General features: G+C 38.8%; 2 protein-coding genes across 6 annotated transcripts in view; one reads left to right on the forward strand and one right to left on the reverse strand.

Annotated features, from left to right (window-relative positions):
• LOC135164149 (dopamine receptor 2-like) overlaps positions 1-26,740 on the reverse strand; it is a 70,813-nt gene extending 44,073 nt beyond the window's left edge. For all 5 annotated transcript variants that reach the window (XR_010299235.1, XR_010299234.1, XR_010299236.1 and 2 more), the window contains exons 1-2: positions 26,440-26,740; positions 5,157-6,547 (exon numbers count right to left, since the gene is read on the reverse strand). Coding sequence is in view for 2 of the 5 variants with exons in the window: in XM_064124237.1 (XP_063980307.1) it covers positions 5,157-6,358 (1,202 nt within the window). In the remaining 3 variants the exon portion in view is untranslated. The remainder of the gene's footprint in view (positions 1-5,156; positions 6,548-26,439) is intronic.
• Positions 1-27,326, forward strand: part of LOC135163569 (double-stranded RNA-specific editase Adar) — a 105,583-nt gene that overhangs the window by 58,770 nt on the left and 19,487 nt on the right. The gene's annotated exons all lie outside the window — the stretch shown is intronic.

A 27,326-nucleotide genomic window follows, 5' to 3' on the forward strand; every position in this document is an offset into this window, starting at 1 on the left:
GTCAGACAACCGATCCACTTCGCCTCCATGTTTTACTAAAGAAAATGCCGGTGTAGAAAAAATTGCAACCTAATTCATCTCTCAATTGTGGTTTTTTTTTCTTACTGGGAGATTGTTTTTTATGGGGTAAATTTTCTAGTCTTGGCAAGTTGAGGGTTTTATGCTGCAAAACCGCTGTCAGGTGTGTGCCTTGTCTGAATTTTTTTGCCGTGAATAATCCCCGTTTGAGGGATATACAGGCAGAGAAAATTACAATTTCATTGAATATTCCAGAAATGAACTGATTTTTTAAAAAATAACGGTGTTAAAAAATAATCTGTTGAAAATAATTAAAGAATTAATAATGTAATTGACACTCAGTATGAATCCATCGAAAACGTGGATGAAAATACAATCGCTAATAGCTGATGATATTCAATATATTTGGCGATAAAACAAAAATGAGGAAGAGTGGTATGAGATGAATAATAATCGTAATTTAAAAGTTTGTCAGTCACTCAATTATAAATATCCAGCAAATTATGATGGATAACCGAGAAGATTATATTTATATAGAAAATGGTTCTCGGAATTATTTTGATCCCTATAATTTTCGTGAAATAATGAATGAAAAATCCCCAACTTTTGTGGATTTATGTATGAAACTTTTAATCAGCAATGGTTAAATCCGTAAAAATCTCCGTGGAATAATGTCATAAAAATATCTAATAAATATGCTGAAAAGTTAACCCCGAAATCCTTAAGAAGGGACGCCGCAAGCCTCTGTCACCTTTCACACTTTTCCTCGCCCTTTTTTTTTCTTTATGGTTACATAAAAGACTCGAAGTTTGATTAAAGAAAAAAGTTAATTAAAATGCGGAAGAAGCACATCCATCATAATGCCAGTGATGCCTATACCGAAGCCCCGAATATCACCTATTTCGGTAACAAAAAAAAAACTGTTTTTCTACCCCATCGAGTGACAAAGTGGAATATCTCAAGCACTGGTTAGCCGTAAATAATGAATTCACACTCCGGTTATTCAATCAATTTGTGATTGGATTTGTTCCAATCAACTCCTCGCCAGCACTCTCCTGGAGGTACTTCTCTTGGAGATTATCTTGACCCCGAAGATGATGTAACTAGTGTAGGCTAATTGGTTTAACGAGTTGTTACGTCGGGCTGAAAAACAATTCTCGGGAATTTATTCGTATTGAAAAGTGAGGAGTAGAAAAATTCTATTTGAATATTTTTTAATTGATTGCGATGAATAGAAAGTTCCACTTACTACGAATAGTTTCCCCAAACGGCTGTTGAAATTTTTTTAAATTGAAGTACTCAATTTTTGTCACGAGGCAGTTTCACTTGAATTTCGCGACTGAAAAGCGATGATTGGACGAAAAAATCGAGGGAAATAAAATATATCGCATACAAGTTTTTTCATACATTCTCTATCGAGTGGAAAAATATATACAATTACTCTATGATATATATTTTTTAAATAAATATTTGCACGGTGTTAAATTTCTCACGAACTAGTTACTCCCACCAGCTTCATAATAATTCTCTTGAAATTTCTACCTCAATTCCGTGACAATCTAAAGGAGCCTGAGAATGAGAGAGCATAAGCCGATTTGATGTCTCTGGAATCTCATTAAGGGATGCTTGACCCGGCCATTTCAACGAAAGCCACCCCTCTCCCAAAGTTCAATTGCCACTGAACTCTATCAGTTGAAGTTGATTCTAAAGATCAGAATATTCCTCACCGGAAGAAAATGAAGAAAAAAGTAAATCCCCTTCTTATCTCATTGGATTTGGAAAGGTATTCACAATAAATACCTTTCTTTTAATCCCAAAAAATAACAGTGATATTAGAATACCAAACCCTCATCCAATATAACCTTCAGTTGATAGAAACAAAAAGGAAAAACCCCTTAGTCCCCTGAATTCATCCCAACCAAGTCTTTTAAATCGCCAAACGGGGAAGGGAGGATTGTTATTTGAGTATTTTCTGGCTATCTACTTCCATCCTGACATTTATGAAGACCAACAACGCAGACCCTTTTATTTTCCAAGCATTGCCTACTCCGGAAGGTCATTATAATGGCGCTTTGGGAATCGTAAATTGCAGGGTCTATAGACCCAACTTCATATCAAGTGGATTATTAATAAATTCGAGAAATGGCAATCCGATTGATTTGCCTCTATCATCAACTTTATTATGTTGAATCGAGCTTTTGGACTATCCCCTCTGGCATCAATCGGTGAAATTCCTAACATTCTACCCACAAATCTTGATAGCATCCCAACCACTGAAATATCTCAGAACCCACCACTGGCATTTATCTATCCAAAACAACTCGAATATTCCATGGAATTTTCGCAATGTCGAATATGTCTATAAACATGATTATCAAACTCCTCCTATGTTGCTAGTTAATTAATTATAAATTCACCGCACCATTCGGGAATACTCTCGTAATTAATTATCCACCCAGTTTACATTCATTTGCCCGGCAGCTCAATTTCCACCGACCGCATTAATCCTTCCATATCGCGGTGAGATTGCATTCAACGACGATTCAATTATCACAAGCCCAATCGAGAAGAAAAATTCCGTATTAACTAACCAAGTATCTTGCCATTGAACCCATAATCCCTCTCTCATCACTCTGTTAATCAGTCCCAAACGAAAATTGTTTGATCTCTGTCTCTCTCTCTCTCTCTCATCGTGATCAAAGAAAATTCACTGACACAGCTCTCTCATCGCTTGTCCTTTTTTCTCTCATTTCCCGGAGACAATCAGGTCACGTGGACACGTACAGCAGCCGTGAACATTTCCTCGACGACGATATACATTTCCTCTCCTAACTCAGTGAGCAAAGAGCGTCGTATCCTTCCGGGATGTTCGACGATAAAAGAAAAAAGTGGAAAAAATGAGATGAGAGGAGCAAAAGAGCCGTCAAAAATTGTACGACTCACCCACAATCTTCAGTACCTCCTTCGTATTATGGTAAGAAGAAACTTCTTAAATTAACCGGGTGTAACCTCTCTAAACATTGCAAATATTATTCGCGAATTGTTGGTACGGCTGTGAAAAAAAAAAAACAGAATGTGTTCGCACGGGGAGGTGATGACGCCAGCGATAGGAAACGCGTTTTAACTACAATTTGGAATCAATGAAAATGCCATCACAGTACGATCATTAAATGCTCGTTGATTATCAATTCATCAAGAGGTTGCTGGGAAAAAATCACTGATAACACAGCAAAAACGAATGGCTTTATTTCACACACCTTTTGTAGACATTTTTCACAACAAAAAACGATCGAATGAAATAAATATTTTTGCTGGATTTCAAATGAATTGGTTTGAAAATTTTAATTTATGAAATTTAAATCGATTATCATGTTATTGAGACATATTTCACTGACAAAAATTCAGGCATTCGTTTTTTGCTTTTAACTAAAGATATTCATCATGATTACGGTATACGAAAAAAGGGGGCAGAATAGTGTAGGGGCTACAGAGTCAAATACTATCGTCAGAAATTTCTTCATCGCATATTACGAACAAAATGGATGGATGTACCCCACGTACATCTTTAATTATCCCGAAGATTACTGGAGACTGGTTTTTTACAACTCTCGACAAAAATACAGAATGTTCCCATAGAGTGACTAATGACGCCACTGCCCGAGGACGTGCCCCAACTAAAATCCCAAATTAATGATGGAACAACTGGAAAACGATCGTCCAATACTCGTCCATTGTCAATTCATAAAAAAATTACTAATGACTGATAACATCGGAGCTTGTAGACGAGATATCGCTACCGACAAAGCACACGCTATCACTACAACCCGCGGGCAATAAAAAAGTCATTAGAAAATGATCGTTTAATGCTCGTTTATAATCAGCCATTAAAAACTGGTGAAAAAGAATCACTGATGGTTGATACTATCTCACATCTTTGACGATAACCTTTTCACGTTATGCATAACAGAGACATTAAATCTAATTAGAGCAAAATCATAATGATTTTTTACGTTTTTTGGTGGTCTCGGAATTTTTTTTTTTCTATTTTCCTAAAAACTCACGTGGACGCGGTTATTCAGACGTGGATCGATGCAGTTATTGGTACCTATACACTAAAACCATACAAATTCCATAATTAATACCAGAAAACGAGTGACTGAATATGTCGTTGTATTTCCCATTTCCCGGTATTTTCAGGCTATGGAACAATAGACGCCACGAGTAGACAATTAACGTAATTGGGCCCCTTTGTATTGAATGATAACACGTGTTGGTTCTGCATTGATATGCTTATTCAGAGCTTAACCTTTCAGATATTCTCAATGAAATATTCCGTATATATATTTCATTCAAATCGTTTCTACCGGCAATCGATGATATCCCATCCAACATTATCACATTATACCTTCGACTTTTTCCCAATGGCAACGAGGGTTAATGTAGTGTAAGGACAATAGATCCATTAGTCACATATTTATAGTTCCATCCATCACGACACGAGTCTCAACAAAATACCGGTGATTACCCGCCTAAAGCCCCCGGTTACGATAGAAAAAAAAAAGGTGTAAAAAAAATATAACCGTTAGAGGAACAATAAGCGGATGACAGAAAGGTTGAGCGATGAAGCTGACAAATGAATATTCGCGTATGGAATAGGAATATCCTCGCTCAACCACTCCAACGAATTGCCCTGTCCTTGGGGGATTTGAGTATATTCTATCGTGCATCCTCGCACAAGGACCATTCGACCTCGTTCTTCCTGGTAATCCCCGCACTCATTTGATCCATCTCGTAAGGAGAAAGGGAGGGGTAGGGGATGAAAAAAAAAAATTTCACTCCACGGAGATATTTGAGTATTTCTCTTTGTCAAGCCCACATAAACCCGCGGGCATTCCCTAATGGAATTAGATCACTTTGGGTCAAAATACTCAAAACGTTAGTGGAAAAACGGATTCAAATAAAGAGAAATTCCGATTCACCGTTTGGCTCACATTTGCTGGGGCCATTTTGTCTCCTACCACCCCCTTCCCCATGCCCATCATCCCTTTCTCTCTCTCTCATTTTCCCTCCTAAAATCCTCATAATCCCCAACCAAAAATCCCTTATCCAAGTGAAGTAGAAATAATGATAATACTCACCGTCGAAAATCTCTACTCCAGCAGGCATAAATGACTGGATTCATTCCGCTGTTGATCCATCCAAGCCACGTTACAGCGGCCGATATAATTTCCTCATTCCAAATGCATCGCGTACAGAAACCCGACAATAGATTGACCACAAAGAATGGTAACCAACACACAATAAAAACTCCCATAACAATACCAAGTGTCTTAGCAGCTTTTTTTTCTTTAGCAAATTTAGCTAATTTACGTGATAATGAAAAATTTTTTCCAAGATGTTGTTTATTATTAATTCTCGTTGATGGCATACGCATCAATCCATTATTATGGAGTGTCAATGGCTCCTCCATATCCTGTAAATCTTCAGGTGTACTTGATGCTGTTCTGAACAGATGTCTAGCATCAGTATTGGTAGCACCACCTCTGTGTATTCTAAGTGTTAGCTCCAATTCACCCGATGCCATCATCACTTGTTTTGTACCAAGTTTAAGACTTCTTGTTTGTATAACAGCAGCACGATATATTCTGTAGTATGTGAATACCATGACAAAGAGGGGTAGGTAAAAGCTAATTGTTGATGAGAATATAAGATAACCAAGATTTTCGGTGAATGGACACTTGTCTTTCGGTACTTCCTCAGTTCTAACGGCCCTCCACCATGCTATTGCTGGAAATGATATTGCACTTGAGCATACCCATACTATAGCTATAAGTATAGCAGCCCTTTTTCTACTCATTCGAGTTGGATAAGTAAATGGATCAGTTATTGCCCAATATCTGTCTAGACTTATAACACAAAGATTGAGTATTGATGCAGTTGAAAATAATACATCAAGAGATCGCCATACATCACACCAATCCATTGTGAATAGCCAACGATTTTCAAGTACCTCGTACACTGCACTGAATGGCATTACCACTAGGCCAACAAGGCAATCGGCAAATGCTAATGATGTGACAAAATAATTTGTCGCTGTATGAAGATAACGTTCACGCACAACAGCAAGTATCACCAGTGAATTACCAAATACAGTTGCTACTGAGAATAATAATAGTACAACAGCTAGACCAGCACGATCTGTTGCTAAATCCCACAGATCATTGTACGTGTCATTTACTATGTAGCTTGAATTGTAGTACGTGCGATTGAGGTCACGGGTCAGCATGGACGACTCGTCCCAACCGAGGAGGTATATTTCACTCTCGTTCATTATCGTCATTAAATTTATTTTATTAAAACCCTGGCTTTAGTGGAACATAATCCAGGGTTTTCATCTCAGGTCATTTCACCTTCACATTTTCGTATTCTCGATTGCCTTCGCATCCTCATCGCTTCTTTCCTTTGAGATTATTACGTTTACTATAATCTCGGTGGAATTTTCGATTTATTCAGCTGGATAATCCTGAGTCTGAAACATGGAAATTATTTTTTCACGTTAGAATTTTTGCAACTATAAATCACTGGGAATAATGAGCATCTAATCGAGGTGATTTTCATAGATTGAGGCAAATTAAACAGAAATATCTAATAGTTTGGATTGATCTCCTCAGTTCAAGTTCCAACCGCCGATAAATCGCACCCTCTCGAATTAATTCGCACGACACCTCCAGTTCTTTCAGTGAAAAAAAAAAAACAAATGAAAAAAAAACCTCCATCTGTTCCAATTCCGTTCTCATTTAAATCCGCGCGATCGGTGTTTTTATTCGCTCAGGCTCCTTCCACAGGCACTCGTTCTACTTTTTTCCCCGAACATCCTGTTTGAAAACGAGGGAGACGAGAAATCGTTGAAGCGGGAGATCGACTCGTAATCGATTCGGTTAATCACAAAACTGCCGAGAGAAAATTACAGCGGGTAAAAACGATGAGTAATTCATTCACCAGTGGAAAATGTTACTCAGTGTCATAAAATAACAGAGTAAAATGATAATACTGATAGAAACGAAGTTATAAATATTCCATTTGCCACGACATCGATGTTCACCGTGTCCTTCATACCATCAATGTAAAAAAAAAATTTATATCCCTTTTTAAGAGCACATTGAAAAGTGGTATCTCCTGAGAACACGGCCTGATGCCCTTAAAATCACGAATCTTCCCTTTCGTTTGATGCTAGGGAATGTTATGCTTTCCCCTTGTGCAAAGAGCTGGCACATCTATAATTCAAGAAGGCAGGCATTTGCCACCCCCCACATTTCCTCAGCTACGCACTCATCCTGGTATTGGACAATGTCCCCTACAACTAGCAATTCTGACAGCGTTTAGCCTGCACCAGTTATGCTTGTGGGGGGAGGGTGGGGTGCCTCCATTATGTTTCACAGCAGTATCAGTGTCAAAATGGCAGCTGAGTCAAAGCAATCGATGGACGTGAAAGCGACTGTAGCCAGTGAAATTGTTCAGGTATGAAGGGCATACGTAGAACATGTCACACTGTGATTGGTTGAATAGAGTGAGCGAGAGAGAGGGAGAGAGGTGTTAGGTACAAGGAGCTGTCCAAAGTCAAGTGTTGCAACCAGATCCCCAGGACTCTGTGTATTTGTACTGTTACCAATGTCAACTACACACTGGTGGCCAGTGCCAAACTATCAAATCAATTAACCGATTTTACGGAATGGGGTTCGATCAATAGATTCATGGGAATCGTTTACAAGGTACATGTGTTGCATCAGTGCCATTTGCGTTAAATTGATGGTGAAAAATATTCTCGGGTTTGATGACATTCTGACAATATTGTGATACCAGTAAAAGTTTTAGTTTCAAACTGAAATTCATGCCGAATAGAAAACGATGAGGGAGAGAGGGAATGTCGATCGAAGGTGCTTTGATCAAGCAACGGTGAATATTCACTCGGATCACGGATGAGAGCATGACCCTGTCGACACTCACCAATACATTTGCCACAGGTTTATCCACAAGGTTGTGCACAGGGGGGGCTGTTGTCCATCGGTTTATGTTGTTTTGTTATGGGGATGAGATAACCTGGGTTAGAGAGGGTGTAAGACGCCGGGATTTCGAGGAAAAGAAATTTCTTCATTGTAGTGCCATCAAATTTTACTACATAATGAGGCATTTCATTAAATTGACAGTAATATGTCAAGTTTCCAGTCAACTGTTCGTACAATTGGATTTTTTAAATAATTTATTAGAACCAATTAAGTCATTATTTGTACAAACGAATGTTCTGGACGTAGACAAGAATTTCAAATCTCATTTTTATCTCATTGAACAACGTAATTCCTCCCATTGTTGATTGCACCTGTAATAATTCACCTGTCGGAAATATCATTGCGCATTGTAATGTTTATTAATTTCACGCATTATCCCCTAGAGAAAATCACGATTACCAAAATTACACCGAAATTCTGTCAGCAGCTTTAAACCGCAGGCAGTGTGATATTCAGATTTCATACGACCTGGCTTGATACTAGTATAAGGTTATTATTTGATCACGTTATACGGTCGAATGCCTCCCTCAAGCCCCCGTTGGTTCGATACATATATGTCAACGTTTCGCTCTTACGCTCCTACGACCAGACACCGGCTTAGCCACTAGGTAATCCACCAGGCCAACTCCGACAAGTTCGTTTGTGATGGGTGGGGGTGAACAGGAAGGACAAAATGTACTGAGATAATCAAGCTAGACTTGGGATATGATAATCGTGAGCTTTCAGTAGAATCTGCGGAAACCGATAAAGAAGTTTCAACTACTCGACTTGTTGAATCAGCAGGAAGACAAGATTTTCATAAATTGATCGAATTTAGAGTTAAATTTCGTCGCCTAATGAACTATTACTAATTATACTGGAAATTTCGATAACTATTCAGTTGATTCGGGTGTTCTTTAGAGTTTGAAAATTATCTAGAATAAGAGTGAGAGACTGAGACATTAATTTTTCCTTTAAGACCAGTAGTTAGTCAACTAGAGTTACTCTGACAAGTTCGTTTGCTGTAGGAGGGAGTACGGAAAAGGCAAAAGGTCTTGAGATGATCAAGGAAGAGCCAGGGTATTATAACCCTCAGCGTTGAATAGAATGTATGGAAGATGGTAAGAAAAAAAAAAGAAGAGGGTTTAGAGAAATGACCCATTGACGATATTAAACCATCCCGGACGAATTACGAGGGACCTTTTGGCGACTTCCGTTCAACCTTTCTCCCTCCCGCCACCCCACCCTCCCTCATTCTATATTTTTTCCAGCTCCATCTCCCAATATTCCATTTTACCTAGCACTATTTCACCCTGGATTATTCGATCTACGAATTTGATTGTCCTTTGAGTTATTGATGTCTGGCAACAACTGTGATGATTCAATCAAGTGTAGAATATGTTTTCTACTGTCGAAGAGATAGTCAATTCCACAGTGAATTTCTCGTCTGTTGTATGTGTAGGGCCACGAAATCTACGTTGTATCTAGTTGGCAATCCGCTGTGATGGGTTCTATCGTATCCAGTATACAATTGTGGTTGTACTGTACTGGGTGAAAAGTTATAACAGCAAAACGTTACATTTGTAGATGTGCAGTGTGTGGTGTACATTGTGAAACTAATTTTCAAGACTGTGAGTCTGACTGGTACAAGTTACAAATGGAATTATGGTAGTTCTGTTAGGGGGTATAATTTTCTTTTATCTTATGGAAATTGGGGTGAGTCGTTATGGTGATTCTGTCAAATTTCGAATTTTAAATGTCCTGACTCGCGTAAAAAAATATCTGTCGTTGGAATATTTTTTAGAACATTGTTCGAAGACAAAAAAAGGCTCAGTCCTCCTAAAAAAACTTGAAACAAAAATAAATAGATAAAATGAAACATCTCTCTCTCACCTGTTGCACACGTCAGGTCTCGTGTATTTCAGTAAAAAAAAAATCCTCGAAAATCGAACGCCAAATTTCGTCGAAAAATATCACTTCAGATATAAGAACTATTCAGAAATTGCGAACAATCATTAAAATTGCGTGATGTATCACTGACAATGTGGCACCCATAAACCCACCCCTCATCGTATAAATTTTATTTGCCCTCTTCGAGTTCCAGCTGAATGTGAAATTCTCTCGGTACAGCCCCAATAAAAGCGAACCATCATAAAATGGGAAAATGATTGTGTGTTAACTCTCAGCCGAGCTATCAGTGTTAAATCTTAATTTCTCATTGCACGTAATGCATAACACTCGCCCACAGTGGTATATGTACATGGCTTTTCATTGATTTTTCAACTGGTTTACCCAGTGTAGAATTCTCCAGACGCAGTGCCTCTCCTTCCTGCGTCATTGCATCCGACATAAGAAGAGATACAGATGGAGAATGGGGGTGGAAAAAAATAAAATAAAGAGATGTCGCTGCTGGATGGGAAACACCAAGGTTACAAGTTGGCGCGATTACTCCCTCCCTCCTTCCTCCCCCCTTCACCCCAGGGGGGGGGGGATTTGGGTTAAATCTCAGTTGTACAAGCGGTTTCTCCCTTTCCCCTTCTACCCTCTCCACCTTGGCACAGTGAACATCCTACGTTATTCGCGGTCCATCCTCCATTCTCCAAGTAATATCTCTCATTCCCTTTTTACCCCGAGTTTTTTAGCCCCCTCTTTCCACCATCCCCCCGCCCTGGCCGCTGAATTCCAACGAATTCCCGTGTCTCTGCCCATTTCCCACCAAAACTCTGTCATTCCTCTTTTTTTAATTATGAATGTGGCTGCTCAACCGTTTGTTATTCCCCCCATGTGTCTGATATGGGTGAGAATTCTCGGACATCCGACAGCCACCAGGAAGATATAACTTACGGCAGATATAATACCATTTCATAAATATGTTTTTCGTCAGATGTGGATTTGTCTTTTTTCTCATGAGTTTAATTTTTATTATTTTTCTGTAACTTTTCGGGGTGCATTCAGCATTGTTTTGAATTTTAACGGAGACGTATGAGGTTGTTTGCTCTTATGCTCGTGCATACGTGTCACAGGGATTTTATGGGGTAATAAAGGAAAAGGGGGAACAGTGGGAATGTGTGATTTGATGGAAAGGTTAACGTGTCTGTCGGGTAAAATTGAATTATATTTTTTTTCATCAATTTTTTGAAGTACGGGCGAGTCGACATCTCTCAGTGCACTTTTTACGAGGATTTTTGGAAATGTAAAAATGTTGAGTAGTCGTTCAGAATGAAATACAGAAAAAAAATTGAGTCGTGAAAGAGATTATGCACTAAATTTTGATAGGACACTGGGTTTATGTTAGTGATCTTATTTGATTTCTTCATTGACATGTGATCATTGTCATTTGGAGACTATTAATCAGGAGATAGTTCGATAGTAGAAAAGGCTTCTTGTTTAAAAAATCTCAGTCCTATAGGACAGAGCATAACCGCAACGAAATATCGAAATTTCTCGAAAGCTCAGAAAATCCCCTCCTCGCTTGTCTTAAAAAAAAACCATTCCTCCCCTCCATAAAATCGAAACATATCTCTAAAACTCAAAGTTAGATAATTCTGAAAACCATTTCAGTAAATCGTAAAACAAAAAATAGTCCGACTAAAGTTCCACTTTCAACTTTTAAGGTCAGTCGAGTTGAGGCATCTGTATACAGCTAGCTTCCAGTGCTGATATTTATGGTGTTTTCCTGGGGGTCCAGTGTGTGTGCGCGCCACAACGCGACCTGCTATTTATGGAGTGGCCGTGGCGTTGTGGGCGCCCTGTGCTTATTACCGAAGCTCAGTGTGACAGGGTGGGGGAGGGGGTTACAAAACGGGTTAAGGTGAAATATAAAAGAGAAATAGGAGACGAAGGGAGATGAGGGGAGGGGTGGTAGTACGAACATGAGTGTAGGTTAAACCGATGGTTTTTATATCAGGGTGTTGGTGACGACAGGGTGAGAAGGACGACGAGGACACGCTCGACCGATATCCGATACACGGCCGGGGGCGACGTTGAACTTGCCTCTCACGGATCACCTGACTCAATACGAACCTCTCCAATACACGATCAATTCCCCAGTCGTCTAACAATTGACACAAACGGAGTTAATTTTTTTTTCATTAATGTTCTTTTTCGTCGGACGCCTTTGAGAGGCCCTGCAAGCCTGTCAGTTGAGTTCCTTTATTCTCGGTGGGGGGGTGCGTCCACCGGAGTTGATGATTAATGTACGGTATCACGGGTTTAAGATGGTAGAAGGCAATCTGGATGGCTCAGACTCAATTCAACTGACTCGAGACAATTTTTAACAGTAGATAGTGGAGAAGATTTTTTTTTAGGGAATAGAAAGCTCATTTTTCTCCTCTCCTTCCGCTCTTGGAAATTTCGATGATTAATAGTATTCGTTTTTTTAAGACATTAAGATCTGCCTTCCAGACGTTTCACGTGTCTTACGCGAAAATTTCGTGAGTCGTATTGAGACGAGAATTTCCGTCATTATGAAGTTAATCGAGAAGATGAATTTTTCTGAAGAGACAGAGGAAGACATTTTTTTTTTTTTGAAGGAAATAGAAACCTCAATTTTGCGCTCCTCGGAAATTCGGATGATTAATCGCGCAAGATGGTACGTTCAACCAGGGCAATACGAATCTAGGTGGATGATTTAGAAAACCCAGTAACCCCAGTACCAACTCTCTTCATCTTTCTCGGTGTCTCCAAGGAGTTAAAACGATAAATCTTGAGGACGAGAACTCGTAACACACAGAATTATACCGGATTGGACCTCTCGATGACCTCCGGCATCCGTTCGCTCGCCCATTTCTCCACGAGCCGTGTAACCAGTCTTCTAGTTCTTCGGTTCCCAATGAGAAAAACCTCAGGCATTTCAACCCACTGGATACTGCACCAGTCTATCCGATACATGGGTGTATAAAAGCCAGAAGAAGCACTAAATCGTTGTCCAATGAACGAATCCCACGTTTGCGAACACCGGAATAAAGGGGCTGTATGGGATTACCGGGTTTTGTCGACTTAGTTGCCTCTCTTTCCACACTTTTCAGTGTTTCCGGGGATTGGGATATTGGAAATATTGTTTGTAAAGAAAATTAACTGCATAGAGCGAAAAATTCAATAGAAATTACCAGAAAGCAGTGGAAAAATAATTTGCGAGAGAATTAAAATTTAATTTTGAAAAAAGGGCGGAAGTGAAAGCCCTGGCTTTGAGAAATTTATTTTTCTTGCAACTGAGAGATGTAAATTGTGCCTATTTCTGCTGAAAATGATAACTTTCAGTCCAAAAATGAACTCGTGGAGGGAACAGGACAGAATGCCCATTGAATTAGAAAGGAAAATATCCTCCGAGAGACATAAATTGCACAATTGTTCAGTATTTGTCTAGCTGTCTCGTAATAACACACTCCACTTGATACGATGAAACTCGAGTCAAGTTTAAATATTTGTATGATAAATGGTGAGACCCTACTCCCGGAATCCTCGCAGACTTCCATAAAAATAATCGCACCTCTTCGATGGAAGTAAGCGCCGTGAAATAAAATGAATAAAAAAAAAGAGTAAAGTGTAATGAGATTTAGCACCATAAAAACGTGAGAGAATGGTAAAAAAAAATATCAGGATATGGGAATGGCTTGGACTATTTCGAAATCGATTCGAATTTAATTCCCCCAGAGTTGCATTCGAGTGTCAACGGGGAAATTGTGTAACTGGTACAGGGAAAGAGAAAATTTCCACGTTGATTTTATATTGGATTTCACGATCAATCGGCTTGATAGCGCTTCAATAAATTTGAATTATATCGGTGCTGCGTTGGACCGCATTCTTCGTTTTTATCTGGCGGTGACAGAATGTGACGTTAACGTTGCCCAAGCAATGATGAAAAATTGGGAAGGAAAATTCTTGGAACATTCAACAACTAATTTATGTTCAGTTTCTCGCATTTCAATAATTTTAATCGAATCAATCGTTCAATTTATTTAACCAAAAATAATTCTTTCATTTTATCAATCGACCAAATCAAGAGAATCCTCAACTGAATTCAGTATTACCCGAAATTTTCGGAATGTTTTAAAATTTTTCACACCCCGTAAACTCCACGAGTAAATTTTAATAGAACATTTTCTCCACACGATAATAATCCCCCGGAATCAGCAGAAAAATATTCCTCCACCTCCTCACCAATGCCATGAATCATCCCATAACTTCTTCCAACCTGTTCAATAGAATGAAACTGGTGCCATAACGTTTAGAAGAACATTCTCCCGAAATGAAAGCTTTCACGATTCCCTACTACCGGCAGTTTGAATTTACCCCCTCTCTCCCTACCTCACCGCTCCGTGAACTGAAGGGTTGGATAAAAATATGGGGGAAAAAGTTGCAATTGGCACGTGAGGTGTTCGATAAGCAATTTGAACGTACGTAGGTGAATCGTGGAAATCCAACGATTTCAACAAAATAGGGTAACCGCTTGGAGTTAAACACCCCGATGTGCAATCGAGTCTTTTCGGATGCTCAAGGTATCGGACGCACGTAGATCCCATTCGGTAGCAGCAAGACACTATCCCACCACCCTTTTCCACCCCCATCGACGTTATGTATGTGTAGTTGAATAGGTGAGTTTGGCTATGGACATATTCTTATTCCACCCTCGCACCAAAGATTGTATCGTACCACCCATGGTACCGAGTCCACTACTTATCTGAAAGTCTAAGTAGCATCACAAAAGGAAGATATAGGGCACCGAGTGAAAGGAATTGTACGACTTATATGCACATTTTCTCTTGACGTGCATTCTCAATTTCAAAATACCTCTCGATGGATCTTTGAATTCAAAATAATAAAATTTTTCTTCGGTGGTATAACAATACCACTTCCAGTAGGACAAATTCCACATGATATGCAGGCAATGTGGGGAGGACATTCGAGAATTTAAGTGGAAGATATGGGAAGTGGTTGATGGGGAAAAGGACTGGTATGTTATTTTGTGAATTATTCATCGGCTATTTCTGGTTTTGGATAAATATTTTTTGTCTGACATTTTCGGGATAATGTTTCAGTTTGGGAGCCGGTGAGAAGCGAAAAATTACCATCAATTGTTTGTTTAAAAATCAACGAATGAAAGCTGATCAAAAATTCAGGGGGACGAATTGACAAAGGATTCTTCCCTTATTTCCCATGAATATCGGAAAAGCCATCGTTCGCATCATTTTATGCACAAAATCCATTGAAATTCCTCAGATTGTAATGAAAGAACGGCATAGATTCACGTTTCAGACCGGAACACTTCGCTTGGGCGTCACCAAGTTTCGTTATCTCCCACTGATAACGGCCAAAGTTTCAGGGGAAAAGGAAATTAAACTTATTCAATTCAAAATTCTTGTTGTCTGGCATTCTTGTTCGGGGATGTTCTCTTCACACCAGGAATTTCATTTAGTCCTCTCGCTGATGTACACTGAGAGTTGTGTTGTGGGTCCACAAGTTATTCACAATTCTCCGAAAGTTTTTGGGAAATAGAATTTTTTGAAGGTTTCTTACCTGGGCGCTTGAAAAGGGAGGATCACAGCTACATAAATAAATTAATGGACTTTCCATTACCAACCAATTTATATCCACAATGAATTTAAAAGTAATATCTCTCATTAACGTGATCAGTAATGAATAATTATGAAATTTAATCAATTTTTTTCCCGTCAGTTTGACAAAACAAAGTTTTCCGATGCTGTTATTGGAATATCGATGAATTTTTTAACATCCATCTGTTATTCCCGAATTTATCCGTGTCCCGGTAGTCATTGGGATGTCTCAGAGGTAAATTTACATTCTGAATTTTCCGGAATGTTTTGTGATGCAGTTGACTCACTGCGCTTGTTTCCCCGGGCTTTTGATGTCCCTCGCGACTGGGGATGATGTCACCCATAAACAAGAGAATAACAACGGGTAAATAATGGAAGTGAATGCATCATAAAGCGATTAACGAGTTTATTCAATTCGTTGATATATATTGTGAATTAAATCATTGTTTATACTGGTAACTCATTGCACTGGAGATTTTATGACATTCGGGGGATTGGACGGAATCACTAACGAAGGATTGAAAAAATTAATCTGCACTCGGCATCGGTAAATAAATGGTTATCCTTCCTTTTTGCATGTTTTTAAAATAATTACGTGTGGTAATCGACTCTATATGAAATGTGAAAAATATAAAGCTAAGCTGATTACAGATATAATAAATTATTCAGCAATTAAATTCTCATTCACAGAGATGAATATTTTCTAAAAATTATGGAGCTCATAATTCCCCCTGCGATTACGTTATCGATCGGGAAATTTATGTAACAATAATTTTTCGTCCATGAAATTACTGACGATCATATTTCCCTTTGGAATCCCCGCTCTATCATCGAGATAAAAATTCATGAAAGCGAAAGGGCATAAGATTTTGCTCTCCTGAAACTTTAAAATAATCCGCGTGCCGTGTTCCCCTGAAATGAAAAAAAAATGAACTTTCAACGATAAATGAACATGATTGAACTCTGCCATCAGAAAATTACGAGAAGACATCCCTCTTGAGGGGTTTAGCATAAAAATCCAATAAAACCCCTCGAAAATTGATGAACGCGGCGAATTTTGAGGGGCGGTTATTGGAAATTCCATCGGTGAATACCAAAAATTGTGTTTATAACCTAGATACAAGGGGCCACGTGGTGGGGGAATGATCTAAGTGATGCGGCTGCATGAAAATACCATAACCCGGAATCAGCACCCATTAAGAGGTGAATTCAACCCCAAAGAATTCGACCTCTCCACCCCCTAATGTTCAAACACTCGGTAAACGCGAGACTAGAGGTACCCAACTGTCGCGATTCATTAGTGCGCCAACGGCCATTGTTGTGTTGTTGTTTGTTGACGGGGCTTCTACTATTTACCCATGTAAAACTTTTCCTCCAGCAGTACAACTGCAATCAACTGGATTGATTTATTCTTTTAACGTTAGAATGTTGGGTGATCAAGTTCATTGGGAATTATCATCGGTTGAATAATTATTTCAGTGAATGACCGACTATTCACGAAATTTTATAATTTAATTGTAGAGTAATTACCAGGGCTGTTCACAATTGAAATAAAAAAAGTGAGAGGTCTGTAATCGCTGCGAAATATTCTTTAAATTATATTCCTGATCCTTCAATCAATTGTTCCCTAGATAATTAATTGAGAAAAATTATTTTATTTCCACGAAATTTCTCCGAGAGCGATAATTCATCTGAAGTAAATAAACTTGATATTATCTACTTCTCCGATTGCATGTATCAAAATAATTCTCTCATTTTATTAACCCGAATATCTCCCCGGAATAATCCAGTGAAAATCGGTGGTGTAGAGGATTGACACCTGGGGAATGTTTTCCGGGGAATTGGTTGCAAAATGTACAGTATCCTCGTGAGAATATCACCTTGGGGATTCACAGCTTTTGTATACACAGCGTACGAGGTGCCAAGTGCAAGGAATATTCTCTCCGGTTTCCGGTGCCCTAAAACGAGAAGAGAGAAAGAAAATCGACTGCCAGAGAGCGATATTGCAAATTTGAAAGGCCCGGGATGTGCTCGCGTGAGTGTGATGATTACTTTTTCAACTTTTTTTTTTTTGTTCTTATTTCCATCAGCCAAGTGTGAAATCTTGAATCCGTGAATTTCCTCAGTCGTATCAGCACGATAGTGGAGACGCTGCGAGGATAATGGATATTTTTTTTTTGTCTTTGTGAGCATCAGGACATCGCTCGCTGGGGAATAATTCCAGGGAAGATTGTCTTACATTCTTGACTATTCGAAATTGATTGAACTTTTTGAATGAAACCTCGTGGATATATTCTCCCTTCGATGGTTTTTCCAGCGGACGGGGGGCTGGGGGTGAAATCGCGACGTGAAAAAAAGTCGAGGGAGGGAAAAATATCATTAATCAATCATCAGTTGATGAGAGAAGTGGAGGAGGACGTGATAAAATTTTTCTTCATCGCAGATGAAATTCCTCATTTACCCAGCGATCAAGTGGGAAGAAAAATACAGAATTAAAATTTAGTTATTGTTCTTAGAGAATATTTACAACATTGGGAGAGTTCGTTATTTTTGCAGTGAAGTCGTAAAAGGCACATGCGAGTAGCATAATTTACTTCCAATTTATTTCGTCCTCTTCCTGCATCCAATTTACCTCCATTGCGAAAAAAAAAAATGGCAATCACAACGACGGAAACTGACACTCGGTGATCACGCAAACCTTCAACAGTTGGTGACATGTGTGGAAGGTATACACCTCTCGCGCCACAATAAATCAGTGCTCCCAAGTGCCCCCTCGACGTCGGGCCATTGTCGACACAATTGAAAGATTGTCATCCCAGGACTAGTCACGTTCAAGCACCGGAAGTCACAATACCCCGTCAAAACACAATTCGCTGCGTTATATATCGGCAACTTCCACGAAATCCAGATAATTCGTCTAATCCATCTAGAGACCCCACCCGCCCACCCCTCTCTTTTCCAACCCCCCAACGACTCGTGGCGCATTCCCGCCCACTTCTCATCCCTCACTCTTCAGTTAAGACGTGATAAGATATATGATGTGAGTTTGGTTATCAATTCTGTAGGAGGTTACCGAATCAAACGAACCATAGCTGCAGAGACATCGCTAATCCTGGTCTGACATTAATCTCCTAAATAGTTTTCGAAACTAATCTGAAACTCAGCAGGTCTCGTTGATGACGGTATTATCTACTTGCGTAGGATATCACCTGCACACCTGGCACTAGGCTTCGCTCTGCTACCTTTGTTGGTGGATGAAAATAGAAATTTCAAGGACAGATTATTAATAATTTCCAGGAGAAGGACAATTACGTAGAAACTCGAAGAGAAAAGTTGGTAAAAGATAACGAAAAATTCCGGAGAATATTTCTATAAATTTTTGGCGAAACTTTCAACAAAAAATTTGGGTTAATTTGACAGTAAATTTTATTGCACTTTATTCACCAAGAAAGTGCGGAGTGAAGGGATTAGAAAAATCGATGGAATAACTCATGTCTGACCGACAAACGTAAAAAATCCCATTAGGTGCAGGAAATAATTTTTTAAACGAGCTTTTTATATTCAATTGTCCGGGGGAGGGAAAATTGATGTCGAGGTAAATTTGCTCCGGTAATCTTCTTGTTTTACCTACTCGATGTTACTTTTGAAATCACTCCCTGTCGCGTGACCGTGCAAACAATGGTGCAGACAATGGTAGTGTAGACAGCATTAGTCAGATCGATTTGCCATACAATTTCGTGTCACGTCCGTTTGAATTATGAATTGTGTCATTTAAATAATGGGGACACAGGGGAGTCCAGTGTCCTCAGTTGGAGAATAATTTTCAGTAGCAGCCTAAATTCGATATACAATTGATTTTCTAATTAGACATTTTCCTATTCATTTGACAATCACACGATCGAGTCATTTCTGAAGTTTCTACCTTTGAAAATTCACTGTTTTATTGGAATCAATGAGGTGCCCATGACTACTAATACATCATAAAACAATAGAATAATTTTTCTAAACAATTTCTCCCCGAACATCAATATTATAAAAAATCCTACTCAGTGCATTCAGCGGTATAAAAAAAATCTGATAGAACAAGACGAATGAAATCAATATTTAATGTCACGTAAAAGGGTGCAATTGAGGTGGTCCTTGCATTAAATGACCCTGAAGTAACGCAAAAGTTGATTCCCCATGTTTTCCTCGGTTTTCAACTTTCCGTCTTTATCCTCGAGCCCTTTGTTCTCCATTGGCAGTCCAGCCTTTTGTTTTCCATCATCCACTTCGTCGCGTGTTGGCAACTGCACGTGGGCGATGGGTGATGGTGGGGTATTGGGTGGACTCGTTGCATTAGTCTAATGGGTTCAATACAACTCATCACTGTTCTACCGAAACTTGTCTTTCCCGATGTATTGTCATCCGGCCTCTTATTCCTCCCTTAACAATAGCATTTCAGTGGGACACTCGCGAAAACTCTCCTTAATCATCGTTACAGAGCACATATTGTGGATCTTCATTAAGGATGAGGAAATCGTGCATGATGCATTCATGGAGATTGATATGTTAATAATTAATCGGCGGTGTGATGAGAATTTTAACCAATTGTCCGTTTCAATGATTAATTTTGTCCATTAATTAATAATACAAATGTCATTTGAATCCTTCGGGAGGTTCGTTCAATGTGACACATATGCTAGAACCGGAGTGACTGAAATATCGATACGGGGGTTGTTATATAATCGAGCAGTGATGCGAGTAATTATGGAAATTCTGAAGTGTCTCTTCGGATTGACATAATCAATAGTTTCGTCAGAGATTGTGGAGCCAAAATTTTCGTTAAATTACATTTTTTTTTTCAAGATAATTATTCGAAAATTTCCGGTGGTAAAATTCCAGTTGTAAAATACTCCTGAATAATGATCCTAAAGAGGTCAATTCCCCGATAAATTTCTCCACTCTCATCGCAATTCAAACAGTAACAGTAAACAGCTGTTGAACCCATTGAATTAATGTCCGAATGATAGTCTTAATAATCGATCTGAGATTGAACGTTTTATCCGGCACATCAAATTCAGTGAATAGTTCTGTTGTCCCGGGCAAACCAAACATGATCGCAATATCGGTTAGTGTTGGAGCACAACGATTATGTAATTACGAGCGATGGCTACTAGAGCAGAATAAGTACTATAGAACGGATTCGATATCATGGATTTCAAATCAATGGATCGAATCCCTACCTCCTCTGCCTGGGTGGGCCAGTTTATCCGATGAACTTCTCCTATCCCTCTCTCACCCCCTCGGGAGCCTAGTTTAACCCCTCATAAACTCATTCATCACCAATTGGAATCCAAGCTCCTACAGCAACAACAACCTCGAGCGCGAAATTCCGTGCCACCTGCAAGCCAGGAATTTCACTCGATTGCTTCCAATTTCACGAAAAATTCCGAACCAGAGAGCTTCATTACTTATTTTTGAGGGCATTTAGCCATTCCAGGAGAACTGGGTCATTCGAATTGATCGGGACACATGAACGAAGTGCAGGATTATCATTTGGAGATCGATTTTCCGGGATATAAAAGAAAAATAACATTTATTAGGAGAAAAGACGTTGGAATGGTTGGAATTGGGTGGCTTTCAATAAATCGTAGAGTTGTGCTCCTCCCTTGATGATAAAAACTGATTTTACTGATGACTTATTTTTATTCTGGGTTGGAAATTTTTTTTTCCGACGTATAATAAATTAGATTACTCAGATTAATATTTTTATGTAGATAAAAATCAAAATTTAATATAAATGATTGCGATAGATTTTTACAGAACGGTGGGATGATTTTTATCGAAATTTTCTCTCTCCGCAGACGGAAATAAAAATATTCTGTTTTTAAAGTCAAGATGAAATAGCCCTGTCAATATTTTCCACTCAACGATGAACTGGGTCATCAGAATTGGCTAGAACAAATGACCAGAAAAAGGGGTTATCATTCAAAAACCACTTACGAGCATGAAGGCACCCCGGGCACAACGAGAAAGCAGTCTGAAATATTTGAAACATTGTTCACTTATATATATAACTATCGACAAATGTTTTATATTTCGTACAGTGGAAAATCCAGTACTCGAGTTGAAGAAAGAGACGGTGCATTTCCCTGGGGTAGGTAAAAGCTCGGGATGTACTTCAAAGGACATTCCGATGATGAACTTTTAGGCCGATTGGAAATTCGAAAAAGTACAAAAAGTTGAGACAATGGAGTTGGAAAGTTTGTTCGATACACGAGGACTTTTTTTTTAATCGCCAGGGAATTATCGCAGATGTTTTTTAGTCACCTCCTGATGGAAGTTTGATAACTCTTACGTTCTAATAATGAAAAATTCTCCTGCCGATCTCCTGGGGACACAGCAGGTTGATCACTGCCCCAATGGGCAACTTCCTGTCTGGATTCATCAAAATTGTACGACTAATTAGTGCGGGACTCGGAGGGAGCGCAATAATTATGGATTTTTCTATGAATTATTCATTAATAGAGGAGCACTTTAGGATGATTTCCAACTTTTTTAGGTGTTCATCACATAAAAAACTGTATTCAGTTATATTTCATGGTTAACATCCAATAATTATGGATTTAGTCCTCTTTCGAGGGCACCCAGAGGACTAAATAACCTGCTAATGTTGTACTGCCATACGCAGAGAAGTTTTTGCGAAAAATTCTATTCCTGTTTGAAGGAGACATTTATAACTTTGGCCTGGTCTCAATTCGAGTGTGCATAGCATGTCACAAAGTGACTTGCAAATTTTTTTTCTGCCCCTAGAGCTAAGAAAAAGTCTAGAAGGACTAAAAGCCTCGACCAGGCGGATCTTCAATCAGAGACTTTTCTATTGAATGAATACAGGAAAACCTCTGGAGTTCAAAGGACGAGAATAACTTCATCCTCTTATTGCAGACTCTTTTGCCCAAGAAAATTATCTCATCAAAGACTAAAATATTAAAAATTATTTGATATTAATATTTTATTTGCGAACGAATTGAATATGCGCTACTTTCATTTTTTTCACTCGTTATAATGCTGTGAAACATTATTTCCTGTCAAGTAAATTTCCATTACAACCATGATCCAGGTTTATTAACCTCTCTTAGCGACATTATTTCTTAAATATTTAATTAATGCCTTGACGAGGCAAGCAGGTAAAACAAAGTGGCCATTTTAATTCACTTTTTTTCGTTCGTCGTTGCAAAAAAAAAAAAAGCCGCCACTGGCTTTCACTTTTCTCCGAAACTCTCCCCCATTCGCGAGTAAACTTTTTCGTGTCATTCTCCATGAGTTTATTCTCCCCGGAACACACGCAAAAGAGGAAACAAAAGGGCAAAAAAAAATGATATTGTACGGGAGAAAGGGTTTACCAAATAAAGGGAATGTTCATCTTGGCGAGAGTTTTCGATAAAACGAAACAATTTCAAGTTTTTAGATTTAAAAGTCTGGTCTTTACTCCGCAAAGAGAGGGACATCCACTCAGCCGACCCTATCTAACTGACAATGTGCTTTTTGCCTATCATCGCTCTCATACGTTTTTTTTTTTTTTATTTTTCTCAATTCTTTTTTCCCCCCTTTATTCCGCACCGAGGGAAATCGCGCTGGCACCGAAGTTTCAACCTGCCAGGGGATACCCAACTCTAACTTTTTTAATCGTTCTTCCTTGACAACCTGAGAAGTCATAGGGGAGAGGGAGAAGGGAGAGAGGACAGGGAGGTGACAATTTCTGGAGGGATTTTCCAATAAAAATTGCTGGATATCACGCTGAGAGGATTGAACACTTTCAGAACTACGACATTAATTGCACCAGAAAATTCATTAAAAATTATCAACACCGGGAGTAAGTGGATTAGTATCAGTAAAATAATTATTCGCAAATTTAAATTTTCATGGAGAACTTTAAATTTTCCTCCATCACTTCAGTTAATTTTATTTATCTAGGTAAATCTACAATGCGATTATCATTCGTACAACAAAATTTACCGTAAATTTTCAAGATTATTTTTATCCAACTGTTCTCACTGTGTGCGTCAGAAACAACAAAAATTTTTCAAAAGCTCAGTGTTATAATAGGCAGTCAACAAATATCCCCTGGCTTAAATTCCAAATAAACTTTTTCATACAGGATTAAATTCTGAGCCACGGCAATTTGAATTGCTAAATCAGTGGTGGTACATAAACCTCCACTGAACGCAAGTGCAATGAATCATGAGAAATAGTATAAATGATGGGGGAAACTGGAGAGTAGTCGAGTGTCTATCTCAGGACAGGGTATTCTTGTACCCGTAATTAGGGAATTAAGGAGCCAATTAAGTGAGATAAAGTTTATCCCCCAGTGGGATATCCAATGGCAGACGAAACTGTGGGACTGGGGTGGGGGGGGGGGGTATAGAAAAAGGTAGGAAGGACACATCCCCCGGGTGAAGTCGATGTGTCTGAAGTGGATACGTTGGGCATCAGGGGATTGATGTAGTGGCTGGCGAGGGGACAGACGGAATTTCGTAAGAATCAGGGGATCATCTTCCTGTGAATTCGAGGGGATGTTTGGAGGTGGTATTACAACAGCAAAGAAAAGTGAGGATTAACGGGGATGGAGGCAGGATGCCGGTAAATTGTCTCCATTTGTCGTGTGGGACTTCTGATTTTTTTTTCGCTGAAATATTCAGTAAAAATTACTGATTCGTTCAGGGGATCGACATAGGACATCGTGAATTTTTATGGGAATAAAACCCAGTGAGTAAAATAAAGAACCTCAGTACTGGTGGAAAATTAAAAATTTTTCATGAACAAAACATTCATTTGCTTCTGCAGATTTTCAACAAATTTCAGAATTAAATTCACGGCAATGAGCGGATTTACATTTATACTTTCAAAATATAATTCAACTCGAGTGAAATTTTCCAGAATTTTTTATCAGCCACTCACAATTTTCCATCTCATGAACTTCACAACCGGGAAAATTTTGTACTTTCAAAACCCTCAACTTTTCATGATAAAAGGCAGCGAGACTTTACGATGAAGTTATAAAGAAAATTCTCCATACTCCTAAAAATAATGTAAATGGCTCCCATCATCCGTCAAAGAAGAAACTACTTGTTCGCAGAATAAAAAAAAAAGCTGACGAATTAAATAAAATAGAATGCCCTTTGATTTCATCACACTGAACGCTCACTCTATGGATCAAAAAAACACTCGGCGATTTTCACAAATTCTTGTGGACTTTTTATGAGGAAGAAAAATTCATAGAAAAAAGTTTTACTGCTCCGCATAAAAGTGGATAGAAGACATTGGAGCGAACGAGCGAATGGCTTCTCCTTTGATCGATAAAAAACTGCAATTCATGTCAATAAATGGAGAACTTTGAGTTGATGAAGGGCTATGAATGATGAAATTTACTTTTCAGGAGGGAATATATTAAAAAAATGAAAGTGTATATGGGTTGTTTTTCCGAGAATCATTCCAATTGTTTATCTATCACATTCCGGTAATCGCGAAGGGGTTAGATTGTGGGGTGAGTTGCCTTGAATTAGGGTCACGATATATTTCTGAACGTAAAACTGCATTTTACGACATTGGAGCGTGTGTACCAGCGGTGTTCACCCTTTACGACGACGTCAATACCTCCTGATCCGGCGATTTTCGGCTTGAGAATCGTAATTCAGACAAGTTAACCGCACATACCTCTTAAAGTTCTCTCTACACCCCTCTCCCCCCGCAGTAAAAAAATTTTACGTCACTTTTTGCCAGACTTATCAGCCCTAAAAGTCACGTAAAAATATTTGGAATAGAAAAAGAGGATAATTGAAAAGGAACAAAAATCTTCACATGAAAAAGAGAATACTGGAAACAGCGATAAAATTAAATTTTCGATGTCAGTGCTTTTCCCACATTCGTCTGAAATTACTCGTTATTTTTACCACACACAATACTGAGATTTAACTGGTACTTTTGCCCTTGACTATCGTAATTCAAAGGTGTTAACCGCACACATCCCTTAAAGTCCTCCCTACGTGGTTCTCTTGGCACCGTAAAACAATTTCATGTTACTTTTTGCCGGCTCATTCGACTGACAGGTCTCGTAAAAACATTTCGAATAGAAAGAAGAAGCCCGGGAGAATGAAAAAAATCTTCACAAGAAAAAAACTAAATACTTTACAATAGAATTAAATTCTGTCCGTCAGAATTTTTTTTGGAACTGAAAAAAAAAATTAAATACAAACGTTTAACCAGTCTTTTACACAGCACAAAGAGATGTTTGACTTAACGGCCACTTTTGTAGCCATTTTCCTATTTTTTGCTCCTAAATTTCTCAATAATCCTATTTTAAATTTTGCCCAATGTTCCCCTACCCCTTCACCAATTTCAACTACTTAATTTTTTATCAGGAAATAACAGTGAAAACTGACCACTGCCGTTTCAACCGTTGATTAGGCGTTTAATCATGGCAAGTCCGGGAATTTACCCATACCCGCCCCTTAAATTCCTCCCCCACATGTTTCACTTCACACCGTAAAACAATTTTATGTCACTTTGTGTTGGCTTATTCGACTCACAAGCCTCGTAAAAACATTGGGGGTCGAGAAAGCGAGTGCGAAAAAAACGAAGAAAAAAAAAAATTGCCACAAGAAAAAAAGAAGGGAAAACTTTGCAATAGAATTAAATTTCCACAGTGAAAATTTTTCCCTCCTTCGTCTTCAATTACCCACTGATTTCGCCACGAAGGAGTAGGGAAAAAAAATTGAACACTGGGGTTTTAACTGAGTTGAGACAAGGGAAAATCCAGAGAAATAACTTTTTCAACTTTCTTTTACCTTGCAAAAAATTCACCTTCCAACCCACTGAAAATTAAATTAAATTCTTTTCTCTCTTCGTGGTTGAAAAATTTCGGTACAGCACCTTATATTCACACGATATAGCACATTGAACAATCACAGAGTGCGTTAAATCAATTCACTGGCAATTAATCCAGTCACAATCCACCTCAACGAAAAATCCAATGAGACCGTAACTTTTGAATTAAAAACATTATCAATAATCATGAATTTTGATAATTATTACCATCACAACACGACAATATTCCCGTTGATATTGTTCTAGTCCTAAGGCGGGAGTTTCGCGGTTTGAGACGGACTGCCGCCGCGTGGCTGAAAAGCTCGTCAGTTGGTTGGCGCTTGCGCGCTTTATTTACCCACGCACATTCAGCCCTTACACCCACCTCTCTCTCTCTCTCCAATCCCAGCGCTGCTCTTTTTATCTCACTGGCATCCCCTTGTTCATTTCTCTCACTTCAATCCGATATGTGCAATACCCGTGACAACCCCACCGACTGTCGGAATTCTCTCATGAAAAATATTCAATCGGACTTGAGTCATTCCGAAATTGCGATCAAAAAGCTTTGACAAATCCTAAGAAGCCATTAATTCAATAGAATTGCGTCGGGAAGTGAGAGCCAAAGAAAAATTCCGCTTCAGAGAGAAAAATTCAGTTAAAATTACGGAGCCCTTGGAAAAAATATTTGTCTTTGCAATGCCCTTTAGAAATCTTTAGCGGAATCTTCCAAAGATTATTCTGAAGAGCTTTTTCCTGACCCAGAAAGATCAGAAGATAAATTCTCCCGGAGACGACTAATTCTCCCCCCATTTTCGAAAGTCCAATTTTTTTCAGTTCTTCAAATAAAAATAACCTTTCGAGAATTGAA

Source organism: Diachasmimorpha longicaudata, chromosome 6 (assembly GCF_034640455.1).
Source record: "Diachasmimorpha longicaudata isolate KC_UGA_2023 chromosome 6, iyDiaLong2, whole genome shotgun sequence".
Taxonomy (NCBI): domain Eukaryota; kingdom Metazoa; phylum Arthropoda; class Insecta; order Hymenoptera; family Braconidae; genus Diachasmimorpha; species Diachasmimorpha longicaudata.